At 45.0% G+C, this 15,353-nt stretch overlaps 1 protein-coding gene across 1 annotated transcript in view; it reads right to left on the reverse strand.

Moving 5' to 3' along the window:
- The window catches only part of LOC134222963 (uncharacterized), a 94,535-nt gene extending 91,856 nt beyond the window's left edge, over positions 1 to 2,679 (reverse strand). The window contains exons 1-2 of the mRNA XM_062702103.1: positions 1,877 to 2,679; positions 110 to 1,805 (exon numbers count right to left, since the gene is read on the reverse strand). Of these exons, the coding sequence (XP_062558087.1) occupies positions 110 to 1,805; positions 1,877 to 2,679 (2,499 nt within the window). The remainder of the gene's footprint in view (positions 1 to 109; positions 1,806 to 1,876) is intronic.
- Positions 2,680 to 15,353: the final 12,674 nt, after the last annotated feature.

Consider the following 15,353-nt stretch of genomic DNA (forward strand, 5'->3'; position numbering starts at 1 on the left):
GATGATGTGCCGTAGGTGACTGTGGTGAGTTTATACGTTTTAGTGGCTCCTGACTCTGAATCCTCCAGAAAATCTTGTGCAGCAACTGATCCGATGCTTGCTGCCATACCATTCGGTACATTTTTTCTGCGTCTCCAACGACCGCGTACCTATGCATCCGGAACCGCAGTAAGATGCTTCGCAGATCATCTTGAACGACCGGCCCAACCATCAATACATCGTTCAAAGACACACCCGTATCCGTTGGACAAGATGCATCAAAAACCACCCTAAGTTTGGTTGTGGTGCTGTCTGGTTTCAGCACACAGTGATGGGGAATGAAGTATTCCGGAGTCGAGTCCTCGTCGTCCGCCTGTACCTCTTTCATGTGTCCCATCTGAACGTACTCATGCATGAATGCCGTGTACATAGCTTTCAATTGCAAATTGGCATCCAGCCGTCTCTCCATAGAGATGAAGCGTTTCTTCGCTATCGCCCTTGAACTCCCTAACTTCTCCAGAACGTGTTTTCTCTTCGCTAACTGAACTCGAAACTTCCCATCAGGGCTCCTTGCAGTTGTTTCCTCGAAAATGGCTTCACAAGCAGATTCCTCGATGGATAAGCAGCTCTTCGTGTGACAGGATTCCAACTCCCAAAACTTCGAGAGTTCTTCAAAAACTTGCTCCGTGGTTACTGAAGACGATGCTACTGTACTGTAGCTGACGCAAGCGGTTTCAGGTAGCTCCCCTGCCACAATCCACCCAAGTTCGGTATCACGTAGAATCGGTCCAGAGTTGGATAGCTTCAGTTGTGCACTCAGCAGCAGATCGTAAAAAACTGTGACACCCAAGATGACATCGATAGCTCCAGGCTCATTGAAATTCGGATCCGCAAGGCAAACTCCTGTAGGCAGATTCCACGACGAAGTATCGATGTGCTGTTGCGGCAGGCTTGACGTGATCTTCGACAGTACATAGAACTGTACCTCGCAAGACTTATACTCAGAGTTGCAGGACAGTATTGTTGCTAGAACTGATTGTTTAGCAACAGATAGAGAACCACCCACTCCTTTAACAGGTAAATTCTCACGAAGTCGACGGAAATTTAAACGTTGAGACAGGTTCTCTGTTATTAGTGATATTTGAGACCCGCTGTCCAACAAAGCGCGTGCAAGAACGGTATTTCCGTGACAATCACCGAGCTTCACAATAGCAGTTGACAGTAGTGCACTTGTTGAGTGGTGGTGTGTTTTGGGTTGTGTAGCAGTGTGGTGTACAGTGGAAGGATTGGTGGGAGGTGGCGGACGTGCATATTGCGAAGATATGCTTGGGATTGGTGTAGTCTGTAGGTGTTGAGAGTTGTTCCGGGTTTGGGTTTGATTCGATTGCTGAAACTGACTGTTCGCGGCTTGAGGTCCTCTGTTGTTCTTCTGGGAGGATGACTGATTCACATTCTGCCCTTGACCTGCAACGTTGACATACGGATGGAGCAGCGTATGATGCCGCTGTCCGCATTTACGACATGTAGACCTCGAACACTCCGCAACGAAATGCCCGGAATGTAAACAATTCAGGCACAATCCAAGTTTCCTGGCAAGCATTTTTCTGTCCACAACTTTCATTTTCCCGAAACTCGTACACTGTTCCACGGAATGTGATCCACCATTGCACACTATGCAACTTCCAGTCGATACAGCAGCATGAACAATTGGGGTTTTGTACGATTTCTTGAACTCACTACTCTTACGCGACGATGTTGATTGTAGAATAGCACAATGGTTCTCTAGGAACTCCACCATCGCCTTGTACGATGGAATATTCTTGGAGCTATGATGCGTTTCCCATTGGCGAAGAGTATGATGATACTGGATAGCTTCTGGGATAGCATGAAAGCTAACAGTGTACTCCATTGCTCGGTGTCTTCACCCAGTTTCTCCAACTGTTGAAGATTTATCTTGAACGTCATCAAGATATGATTAAGTGCTCGAAAACTCTCAGTCTTCATCGGAGCAACAGCGAACAGTGCTTTCAAATGCTCCTGTGCGATTAGTTTGTGATTCTCGAACTTCGACTCCAGAACTCCCCAAGCGATAGTGTAGTTGGAACTAGTGACCTGGATCTGGTTTACCTGAAGAAGAGCCTCATCCTTCAGGGAAGCACGCAGATAGTTGAACTTATCTATCGTACTGAGTTGGGCGTTGTCATGAATCAAAGAAGCGAAACTGTCACGAAAGTTAATCCATTCCGACAATCTTCCAGAGAACGTTGGAAGCTTCAATTCCGGAAATCGTGTCCGTGACGACTGGGACACTTCCGGTTTCCGCTCAACACCTACTTCGGTAGGTATACTAACCTTCGAAAGAAGCGCCTGCTTCAGACGAAAATACTTGTTTTCAAATTCTTTGAAAATCTCCTCATTCTCTCTTTGGCGAGCTTCGGCCATGGCAGATAGTCTCGAAGCATCCTCTTCGCCGTCGCCAGATGGTTCTTCACCAACATCCAGGTCATCGGTTAACACCTCTATGCTAACTCTCACTTCACAGTATTTCTCATAAATTTCGTCCAACTTTTTCACTCTGAGATCAACGGCACCTCTATCACGATCTTCTTGGTACGACAACAGAAACTCCTCTATATTATCGAGCGAAATTCTAGCATGGCGCTCCTGCTTCACCAGCTGTCTCAGATCCGGTACCGGCATCTTTGAAGAATCACTGACCAAACACTGTGAATCACAAACAACTATTCACTCCCGAGACCTCAAGCGACCGAACGATTGACAATTGACAGGCCAAATTGTAAAATCAAATTTATGCAATCTCAAAGTGCACCCAAGGCAATAAATCAACAAACCGGAGAATCTCAAACACCTTCTCCACAGAATGCTACTGATGAGTACAATGCAAATAAATCTCAATCAGAGCTGAAAATTTTCTCTACCGTTCGTAGAGCTTCAGGAATGGCCGGCACAATGCACAAACCGATCCAATCCACCTCGACCACACAATTTCTCACACACACACTGTACTTAGCTTGCTTTCCGGCGATGACCTCCTGGTGTCCTAGGGAATCGAAACTCGATGGTAACGTATACAGCAGATGACCGAAATCCTTCGACGCACCAAACGTTGGTAACTGCACCACTTGTGCAGCAACGAAACCCTGCCAACAGAAATCTTCACTACGCCAGCAAATCACTAAGCACTTCCCACAGCGTGTGTTTAATCGTTTTCTCCCGCGATTATTCAACGGATTGTCGTTGTTCTTTCCGAAACCGAAACACTTTTCATCCGCGGAGAAGCACTAGCCCGAGCCAGTCACTTTATTATCCGGCGTTTACCAAGCCGGTCAAAAACGATTAATTGAACTTGCGCCTATTATTCACTGCGCCATTACAGTGACGAACAATCAGACCGCACTGGTCTATTATACACTTGTTCGATGACCTATCGAACCCAAGCGACGCGCGATTATCCGAACAAAAGGTCTTCACGGGTCTGGCAAATCCGGATCGCCAGGACCAAAATGTGGGATACTCCCGGTTCGCACTTCAGCGAAAGCACCCGCGAATCAACTTTCGGATAAAACGCGAAACAGTAAAAGCAGTGATACGTTCACTAGAATAATTAGTTTATTGGCGCACTTCGAATGATACCACTATCGGTATAGTTGTGTGGACTGTAATTTATTTTACTAATAACACGCGGCGCACTGCCGACGATCGGTATCACCGGCGGTCGAGATAGAACTAACTACTCCCTACATCTACCTACTACCGGGATGCTGCGAGCATCATCTCTGTAGGCCTTTGGTCGAGAGAGGCTATCGTGTGGCAAACGATGAGAAACAAACCACTGGCCATTGACCAGTTCGCATCTAGTGCGTATTGATACAGTGGTTCGCAAAGAAAATGAATTAATTATCTAACACCATCAATGTTTTAGGATATTTGGATTTGAAATTATTGTTTCAATATGGGGTCACTTGATCTCCCATTAGTTACCCATACAAAAATTTGGCGAAAAAATTCTAAAAAATATAAATCTGTTCTCAGGTTTCTAATTTTTTGTAGATTTGCCAGATTTGATGAAGGGTTTCCAGGAAAAATTAATTGTTGCTTATATATCATAGAAAGGGGATCAAGTTTCCCCAAAATTTAAAATTGCATGTGCTGTCAAATTCAATAACAAAAATTGTTCATGTATACGCAAAACAATTCGAAAATTCCGCATATTTTTAAGGAAAAATATTTAAAAATCTGTGGGCACCTTTCTACTTTTATCAAAGCAAGTTCTTGGAGAGGGATCAATTTCCCCTGAATATTTTAAAAGTCGATTTCTGAAAGCACTCCAAAAAATCGATTGTGTATCAATAACAACAATAATTTAAGGACTGTCATACATCAGTAAAGTTAAATAATATATTTCTTAGAGAGTCTGTGTGGAAATCGCGTATGTTTATTTATTTTTGGCTGTGATACATCGGAAATCAGAAAAGGGGATCAAGTCTCCCCAGTCTCCCCTACACTTCGTCACCGTTTTGTCAACATGTTGCCTGAAAATAAGCTTAATGTCGAGGGACAAGCCTACCTTAGTCGACCTCATTGGCCCATTCGTCGCGTTGATACAGATCTTCCAGCTGGTGAGGTACTCTGTCAGCGGTCTGAACACTCTACCGTTGTAAACGATGGAGTGTCGTCTGCGAACAGAGACAGAATGTCGCCTTCTGGAGGTTCTGGCATGACGGAGGTGAACAGATTGAAAAACAGGGGCCCGAGGATACTGACCTGGGGGCGCCTGCGACGATGTTGTGCGCATTGGAACTCGCTCCGCTGATTGAGACCCGGAATGTCCTTGTCGACAGGTAATTGTTGATGATTTTATCCAGGTAGCTGGAAAGATTGTAGCGTGTACGGTTGATCGACCGCGTCGGAAACCAAACTGTTCCTCGAGCAAGATGTTGAGATTTTCGGCAGACTCAAGTAATCGATGATGAATAGCTTTTTCGAATAGCTTGGCTGATGGGACGATAACTTTTGGGGGAGGAATGATCCTTCCCAGGCTTCCGGATGGGAATGACTTTCGCTGACTTCCAGGACGATGGGAAGTAGCTGAGCCGGAGACGGAGCACTCATACATATGTTTGAGCTCGAGATTCAGGATGCTGTCGAAGCCTGGGGCCTTCATGTTCTTCGATGATTTCTTGATTAGCATGGATCACCTTGACTCCCTTGCTGCAAAAGCGGAACGTACACTTGCGGCAGCATGCTGCTTCTTTCTCTTTTTCGGCGGATTGATTGACAATTTCTGTCTGTCTGAACCTTATAGACTCCGAAAGTACTGAATCGATCGGCGTTAAAATTTGTATGCAGAGGTTTTTGGGGCCAGAGAAGGTTCTTAACCTTCCGCAACTCGCTTCAACTTTCATAACACGAGAACTCGCGTGTTGTAAAAATTACAACAGTCCTAAAATCCGTTATAATGAAGCCAATTCAAATGATATCAAAGTGATTTTCTCGGGAAAATAATAAAGGGGGATATATTCTCTCATTGAGGACATTTTGTAAGTCCAATGTATCTTCTGCTGGTCCTCCGGAAGATCCGGAACCAACGGAACACCGGTGAAAATAGTCCATCTTCACAATAAATGGCGCAATGTTTCTTATAAGAATTCTAAAAACTCTAAAAACTCTGAAAAAAATCTAAATCCATCTATAATCCCATGCGGCCCTATGAGTCAAGAAAAAAAATGATTTAGAATTCTCCCACTGAGCGGCGCTAGTGTACATGAAAATATCAGTTTGGTTCGATATCTCGAGATCTATGGGATTTAGGAAATTTCCGTCTTCTACAAAGTTGTTCAAGGATTGGAAACCAATATGTTGAGAAACTGTTAAGTTCAGAATTCAGCCGTAAGGCGGCGCTAGTGTATATGAGTTATTAGTTTGGTTAGATATCTCGGGATTTGTGGGAATTAGAAAGTTGCCGTCTTCTACAAAGTTGTTCGAGGATTGGAATCCAATATGTTGAGAAGCTAATTAGTTTGAAATTCATCCGCAATGTGGCGCTACTGTATATGAGAGATCAGTTTGGTTTGGTTGTCTCAGGATCTATTGGTTTTGGAAAGTTGCCATTTTCTATAAAGTTGTTCGAGCATTGGAAACCCATATGTTGAGAAACTGTTTAGTTCAGAATTGAGCCGTGAGGCAGCGCCTTACCTTGAGCGATCAGTTTAGTTCGATATCTCGGGATCTATGGGATTTAGTAAATTGCCGTTTTCTGCTATGTTGTTCGAGTACTATCAATATGTTGAGAAGCTGAAATAATTTATAATTCATCCACAAGGAGCCGATGAGAGATCAGTTTTGTTCCATATTTCGGGATCTATTGGTTTTGGAAAGTTGCTAAAAAGTTGTTCAGGCATTGGAAACCAATATGTTGAGAAATTGTTAAGTTCAGAATTAAGTCATAAGGCGACGCTAGTGTATATGAGAGATCAGTTTAGTTCGATATTTCGGGATCTGTGAAACTTAGAAAATTGCCTTCTTCAACAAAATTGTTCGAGGACTGGAAACCAATATGTTGAAAACAGAATAATTTAAAATTCATCCGCAAGGAGGTGCTACTGCATATGAGATATCAGTTCTTCGATATCTTGGGATCTGGGGGATTTAGAAAATTGCCGTTTTCTACAAAGCTGTTCGGGGATTGTAAACCAATATGTTGAAATATTGTGAAGTTTAAAATTCATCCGTAGAGTATTGATAGTACATGTGAGACCACCAGTTTGATTTTACAACCCCGAATATATGATATTAAAGAGTGGCCGTCTTCTTCACAGCTGCTCGAGGATGAAAACCATTATGCTGAAAAAGTGTTTAGTTTGGATTACATCCGCTGGGTGGTGATATATGGATCAACCAGTTAGATGTCGCAGGATATTTAAAAGTGCCGTCATTTACAGTTATTTGGGATTTGAAATCCAATGTGTTCAGAAAAGTGTGTCATATAACTACCGTTTCTGACTCATACACAAGATGCCTTGGGTTCGATCTCAGGCCCATTTCATTCACCTTTCTATCTTTTTGTATATTTCTCATGTTACAGCAATCGCTAGAAAACGAAATGGATTTCCGTAGCGGTTCCATTTCAATCCTGTACCTTAAATTTGGCTAGTCTAACAGTAACTGTAAGTATTGGAAATGCAGGAGTAACTTATTACTTAAATCCAATTAGAATTCCGTATTTTGCGTTCCTATCACATCCCAACAAAGTTTTTAAGCTGAAATAGCTTCTTTTTTGCCAAATAAGACCAATATCTCTCGAATTTCTAATGTGGTTATTATCATCAATGACTACTATTTAGGTATTATTATGATAGAATTCATTTTTCATTTGTTTGCGTAGTACATATATTTTTGGGCTATTATTATACCTTTGGCGAAGGTGGAAAACTCTATACAATATTTGATGGTAAAGAGCATTGACTAACTTCCTGGTCATTATCAGAAATGGTTTAGAAGAAAACCGTTGGTCTAGGACGAACTGTACAAAACGACCATTCACAGACGTTCCAGATTTGCGGAAAGGCCGTCTGGTAGCCACCTGCGGCCGTTGCAGAGTAAGAACTGTGAATTAACACCAAGACCACCATACAAAATGTTTGCGCTACTCTAGGACGAACCATCAAAAATGACCATTTCCCGGGTTTTCCAAATTATTCGGAAGGCCGCCTTGGTGGCCACGTGCAGTCATAGCTGATTAAGATTTTGAAATATCTTCAAGATCACCATCAGAGAAGGTTTAGAAAAAAATGCGCTGCTCTAGGAAAAACTTTCCAAAATCATCATTTCTACGGTCGGATTATCCCGAACGCCATCTGGATACGGATGAGTAATGACTGAGAATTTCATCCAAAATCACCGTCAGAAATGGTTTAAACGTTCCGGATTATAAGGAAGGCCGTCCGATGGCCACCTACGGTTATAGCAGAATAAGAACTGTGGAATTTCTCTAAAATCACCATCAGAAATGGTTCAGAAAAAATTGCGCTGCTCTAGGACAAACTTCACAAAATGACCATTTTTACGAACGCTCCGGGTTTTCCGGAAGACCGCCTGGTGGCCACCTGCGGTCATAGCAGTGTGAGAAATGTGTCTTAGCTTATACATGCCCATCATAAATGGTTTAGAAAAAAATGCGCTGCTTTCAGATGAACTGTCCAGAATGACCATTTTTCCGGATTATAAGGAAGGACGTTCCGGATTATAAGGAAGGCCGTCTGATGCCCCCCTATGGTTATAGCAGAATAAGAACTGTGGAATATCTCCAAAATCACCATCAGAAATGGTTTAGAAAAAATTGCGCTGCTCTAGGACGAACTTCAAAAAATGATTATTTTTACGGACGTTCCGGGTTTTTCGGAAGGCCGCCTGGTGGCCACCTACGGTCATAGGTGAGTGAGAACTGTGAATTAACTCCAAGGTTATTATCAGAAATGATATAGAAAAAATCGCGTTACTTTAGGATGAATTGTTAATGAAATAAATAAATTATTCATTACTGGTCACTTTTCCCAGTGCACCTGAGCCTTTTATTTAGCTATATTTACCCGAGCCTTCTATTGAATCACTTTTATTATCTTTTCAATTGACGAAGAACTATTTTTTTGAGGAATACATGGTGGTTTGGTGCAAATTGGTCAACTGACTAAAAAGTTATCTCATTTTTACTCAATGTGTTGTACTTTTTACAACGGTGCGAGTCCCGGAAGGTTAAGATGGTTCGAGACCTCCCATACAAATGAAACAAAAATTTCTGCATAACTTGAGAACTAAGCAGACAATAATTAAATTTTAGGCGAAACGAAGTTCGTCGGGTTTGCTAGTAATATAATAAAAACATTATTTATGGACGAGAAGTAGTAGTAGTAGTAAAATTCTTCTTTATTTACACATTTTTTGTTTTACAATTATTTTTGACATGTACAGTGATCGGCCGGCTTGGCCCTCCAACTTCAATTTTAATTATTATTATTATTATTATTTTTATGTTTCTACTTTATTTTTAAAATATAATGTATCATGACGGCCTTCAGGAGGCGCTAGTGTGTTTTTTAAATTTGATAACCTAACTACTATGTACACTAATATTTACAATAAAAATTTGATAACCTAGATTGGAACTAGCGCCCTAAGCGCTTCTTGGTCCGAGTGCAAGCAACGGACCCTAAACTTTTCTTTACACTCACCAAAGCGTTCATGTAAGGTTTTTATTCCGGCCAGACGGTGGACCTCGGATGTTCTTGTCCTGGGAGGGTGTTGAGGATCATCCTCAGGAATTTGTTTTGGACCCGTTGAAGTTTGAGGTGGTGGGTTTTAGCGCAGCTCTCCCAGACCGGCATGCCATATTCGATCACAGGGAGGATGATTTGCTTGTAGACAGCAAGCTTATTTTTCAGGGACAATGACGACCGGCGGTTGATCAAAGGGTACAGTAGTTTCAACAAGACGTTACACTTTGTCACCGTTTTGTCAACCTGCTGCCTGAAAATAAGCTTGCTGTCGAGGGTCAAGCCAAGGTAGTCGGCCTCATTAGCCCATTCCACAGTCGTGCCATTGAGGATGATTTTACAGTCCACAGGCGGAACAAGTTTAGGGATTTGGAGTGGGGAAAATGATGACCTGGGTCTTCGCCGCGTTGACTCAGACCTTCCAGGTGGTGAGGTACTCTGTCAGGGCATCCAGGCCTCGTTGGAGTTTTGCCACTAGCGCTCTGATCACTCTACCGTTGTAGACGATGGATGTGTCATCTGCGAACAGAGACAGAATGCCGCCTTCTGGAGGTTCTGGCATGTCGGAGGTGAACAGATTGAAAAGCAGGGGCCTGAGGATACTGCCCTGGGGACGCCTGCGACGATGTTGTGCGCATTGGAACTCGCTCCGCTGATTGAGACCCGGAATGTCCTTGCCGACAGGTAATTGTTGATGATTTTCACCAGGTAGCTGGGAAGATTGTAGCGTTGTAGTTTGTACACCAGGCCATCATGCCATACATTGTCAAATGCCTTCTCGACATCGAGTAAGGCCATGGCGGATGTTTTCGAGACAAACTTGTTCCGTCTGAGGACGTTGGTAACTCAGGTCAGTTGGTGTACAGTTGACCGACCGCGTCGGAAACCAAACTGTTCCTCGAGCAAGATGTTGAGATTTTCGGCAGACTCAAGTAACCGGTGATGAATAGCTTTTTCAAATAGCTTGGATAACTCTGAGAGAAGGCTGATGGGTCGATAACTTTTGGAGGAGGAAGGATCCTTCCCAGGCTTCCGGATGGGGATGACTTTCGCTGACTTCCAGGACGATGGGAAGTAGCTGAGCCGGAGACACTGATTAAAGATCAGCGAGAGGTGCTCAAAGAACGGAGCACTCATGTGTTTGAGCTCGAGATTCAGGGTGCTGTTCTTCGATGATTTGATATAGGCCGTCAATTCGAGAACTCGTTGGGAATCAAATGGATGTTGTTAGCATGCTCGTTGACGGCTGCTTCGTGTGGACTGACGATGTTCTGCCCAAGATTGTGTGAGCTGACGAAGTGACGACCTATTTCAGCGACCTTCTCTGCAGGAGTTATCAAGCGATCCTTAGAGCCATTATTGTCTAGTGGGATCAAAGGTGGAATGGGCCGAGGCTTGGATTTTAGAATTTTGGTCATTTTCCAGAACGGCTTAGCATAATCTGGGAGAGTGCGGATCTTATTCGAGAAGTCGTTATTTCTGAGATCCACCATTCTGGCCTTGATAATTTTTGTGATTCGATTGCAGCGTGCCTTAAGCTCAGGCAGTCCAGTACGCTGAAACTGCCTGCGAGTGACATTCCGCAATCGAATCAAATCTTTGGTGAGTGTATCGATGTTTAAGGAGTTGCTTACCTGCCGAGCCGTCGGTACGTGTTGCTCTCGGGCCGCCGTGATCGCCTCCTCGATAGCGCACAGCTGGCGGTCGATACTTTCCGGCGTCTCCGGACGCACCTCGTAGTCGACGGTGTTATCGACGCACTGCTGGAAACGCTGCCAGTTCACTCGGTGGTAGTTCCGCCGTAACTGCTGGTGCCGATTGACCGAGGAGCCCAGTTCCGCCACCACCGGATAGTGATCCGAACTGAGCTCCTGGTATACAACCGGCTGCGAGACGTGGTCACTCAGGTTTGTTACGTAGAGGTCGAGCGTTGCGTGGGCACCGGACCGACTCAGCCGAGTGGGGAATCCGGGCTCAGGATCGTGTAGTGGCCTTCCTCCATGTCGTTGCTCCAGATGGTGCCGTTTCGATTGCCGCGACTGTTGCCCCAGGCTTGATGTTTGGCATTCAAGTCGCCGGCAATGATATACTGGCCTTGCCTCCGCGTCAGCTTGACGATGTCCCTCCGAAGGGCAGCCGATGATCCATCGCCGGCTTTGGCTTGCGTTGGACAGTACGCCGCGATGAGCGCGATTGTGCCGACCGAAGTGGTGATTTCGACACCGATGGCCTCGATGACACTGAGCTGGAAGCTTGGAAGCAAACGACAGTTGATGTTGTAGCGAAGAGCGATGGCCACACCACCTCCCCTGGTCGGCCGGTCGAGTCGCACGATGCGGAAGTCCGGGATGTTGATGTTCACCTCCGGTTTTAGGTGCGTTTCGGTGATGAACGCCACGTCTATTTCCTTCTCCTCAAGGAAATCCTTCAGCTCGATTGTTTTGCTCTTTAGCGAGCAAGCGTTCCAGTTGACCAGGCCCACCCTAGCAGCCATTTTCAATGATGAACATGCCAAGTGTGAAGACCTGGTCGAATCAGGAATTGAAGCCGCGCAGACGAGAGGCGGGCTGCGAGAAGATCGGCATCAGATGCTCCGGAGTGTACAGCGGGGCAGATTCTTCCGGCGGGACGGCTTCGTTCTCCGACCGCCGACGGAACCCAGGAGGAGGAAGCGGGGCCATTCGCTGGTGGATGGTACCGACGATGCTGGAGCTTGGACCGATGCAGCTGCCGCTGCCAGTCGCTTGTGCGGCTGTAGCGGTGGGAGTATGTGAATCACACGACGGGGAGCCGGGATGGCTGGAAAGTTCACCTCGTTGATTACAGGAACACGGTTCTTCTTCGGAATGTTCATGGTGGAAGCCTTCTTCCGGATTTCCAGGAACTCGGCTCGCTTTGGGCAGCCCTTTGTGGTGGCCCTGATGTTTGTCGCCACAGTTGGCGCACTTGGGATCGGCCACCTCCATTTTGTCGCACTCGTCAGTCGGATGGGGTTCGCCACACTTGTTGCAGCGCGGCTTCATGCGGCAGTTCCTGGTGCCGTGCCCGAAATTGAAGCAGTTGGTGCATTGCGTGACATCGCGGTGCACTGGCCGATATCGCTCCCAGTCAACGACGGTGTAATTTATAACGCCAACCAGCTTCAGGTCCTTCCAGGTAGTGGAGCCGTGCTCCAGATGGATCAGGTAAAGCTGGTCGCGATATTTCCTCGCCTTGTCGTGACGAGCGATCTTGTGGACGGCTACTGGCTTCAGTCCGCAACTTTCAAGCTCTGCTTGGAGCTCTTCCTCCTTCATGTCGTGAAGTCCTCGCAGCAAAGCCTTGAGCGGCTTCGTGCCGGGGTGGTCATGAGTGTAGTACTCATACTTGTGGACCTCGAGGAACTCCACGACGGATTGATGATGGTCCCTGTTGGCCGGCATCACTTTCACGCCCTCGCTGCAGAGCCGAAAAGTACATTTCAGCCCCTTAGCGATCAGCTGGCGAATTTTTGGGCGTAAATCCGGCGGATCGCCCTTCACAAACACGGGCGGGCACTTCTCCTTCCGCTCCGGTTGCACCTGCGGCAGCTGCGATTGCTGCTTCTTCCTCTTTTTCGGCGGATTGCCGGCGTCATCAAGCGGCAACGGCGAGAACACGTTGCTCTGCAAAAGCTGCTTGGAGGGGTTACCCGCGCCTCCAAGAGCAGTGCGCTTAGGCACTTTTCCAGCGACCGAATCGGCCACCGACTCTCCCATGACGGGTCCGGGAGAAAATAACGCCAACGCGACAAGCGAAAACGTAAACAGCGAACGAACGAGAAAAAACACTTCGAAAAAAATGCGCGAGCAAAAAACACGTCCGTACGTGTTGCTGTGTTCGTCGATAGCGACCATGGACGAGAAAGAAAGCTCCTGCCTAACAGTGAAACAAAATGTGAACCGGTAACGTTTACCAATTGGGCGGGGCTAATGGATTTACTTTATTGGATACAAGAAAGCTGCTGTCTGGCGCGCGCGTTATTTCAGTCCGCACTAGCGTCGCGTGTGAACTTTGGCAGTCTGAGAGACAGACCAGACACGTACACGCACTCTCACCAGTCCACGACCATCATAATGACCGGCCGTGGTTAACCTTCTGTCTGTGCTCAAAAAAACTTATGTTGTCTGTGCTCTGGGGTCAAATTGACCCCAAATTGAAGTTGCTATAACTTTTTAAATGTTTGGCCAATTTTGGATTTTTTGGGCTGTTTCGAAAGATAATTTAATCATCTTTCAGGTCGTTACCAAAGATTGACTATTGGTGGGCGGGTACATCGCGGGGAGGGGTTTTAGTGAACAAGGGTACAAAAACAGTAATTTTTCATGATTATTTTACTTATATCCGAAAATCCTACCCATTTTGAACTGCACCTTTTTTAAAAAGGTTATGCAGGAAGGCATGTGCTTTGGCATGAGGCGTTGATAAGTTTAGAACTCGGTCGCCAAGTGGTGGAATATTTGAATTCATTATTTTAGACTACTCAAGGTATTCCGATATATAGAATTCTTCTCAGTGTAAATATTCTTATCGCTCAAATTTAAAAATTGGAAGAAGTGCTCATTATATTGAGCACCGCTTTGTAGTGCTAGACATCCTGAACAGTGTTGCCGAATACAACTTGGGTGTAGGTATGAGGGATCTCAAGCTAAAGCAATATTTGATATATGCAAGAATATTGCAAGTACACTAGCGCCGCCTATTTGAAAATTTTCTATTTATTTATTCCGTCACATGACTGTCCATTCCTACCAGACTAACTTTGTTAAAGACGTCATCTTTACAAATTTTAAATTTGTGCGATAAGAATATTTACAACGAGGAAAATTCCATATACTTGAGTAGTCTAAAATAATGAATTCAAATATTCCGATACCTAGCGACCAAGCTCTAAACTAATCAATGCCTCATGTCAAAGCACACGCCTTCCTGCATAACCTTTTTAAAAAGGTGCAGTTCAAAATGGGTAGGATTTTCAGATATAAATAAAATAAGCATGTTTTGTACCCTTTTTTACGAAAACCCCTCCCCGCGATGTACCCGCCCACCTATAGTCAATTTTTGATAACGACCTGAAAGATGATAAAATTATCTTTCGAAACAGCCCCAAAAATCCAAAATTGGCTTGACATTAAAAAAGTTATAACAATTTCAATTTGGGGTCAATTTGACCCCAGAGCACAGACAACGTAAGTTTTTTGAAAAAAGTACACTGTAGCGCATATTTTCAAGATTTTTCAAGCGAATTTGCACCTAGGAGACAGATCTCGGCGAGTTTTACCAAACTACCAAAAATTAGGAGAATCGATTGAAAACTAAAAAAATGGCAGCCACTCAAAGTGGCCTGGGGTCATATTGACCCCAGAGCACAGACAAAAGGTTAAATAGGCAAGGGACTCGGCAAAGGACTGGCCAAGCGCCATTGGAAGATGTTGCGCGACAACATCTAGGGCATCTCCAAACCCGCAATCCATTGGCTGGCTCTCCGTGGATGGGTCAAGCGTATATCCGGGCTCATCCTAGAGTAGACCCATGGTGTGCTGAAAGTGTTACTAGCACTCCAAGCGCAAAATGGTCACCACCATGGATGTCGTCTACACACTGAAGCGTCACGGTCGCATGCTGTACGGCTTCGGAGGTTAAGCAATATTCTAACGGCTCTTTTTTTGGAAAATCCAAGAAAAAAGAGGATCGCTCGAGAAAGATAGGGTGAAAGATGCCAGCCTTAGATTTATTGTGATTTTACAGCGCATATAGTAAACAAATTTCATCTGCCGAGGGCCACCTCTCAGACCGATTTCATTTTGTGCCGACGACATCCGACGACGGTTTTCAGGGGGGAGTTTATTGGGGGAGTTTTTGAGTAATTCATGAGGAACTTTCCAAAGCAGTTCTTGGAGTAATTTCCGGAGTAACTCCTGAGTCAATATTTGATAGCAGTCGATAGCCGGAAGCGTCCTTGAATGTTTTTCGGAGGAATTACTGAACTTTTAAGGAATTTCTGTACGAGATTCCACTCAAATTCCTAGGGAATTCTCGGAGAATTTATTCGGGGGAATTTTGGAA

This window comes from Armigeres subalbatus, chromosome 3 (genome assembly GCF_024139115.2).
Source record: "Armigeres subalbatus isolate Guangzhou_Male chromosome 3, GZ_Asu_2, whole genome shotgun sequence".
NCBI lineage: Eukaryota > Metazoa > Arthropoda > Insecta > Diptera > Culicidae > Armigeres > Armigeres subalbatus.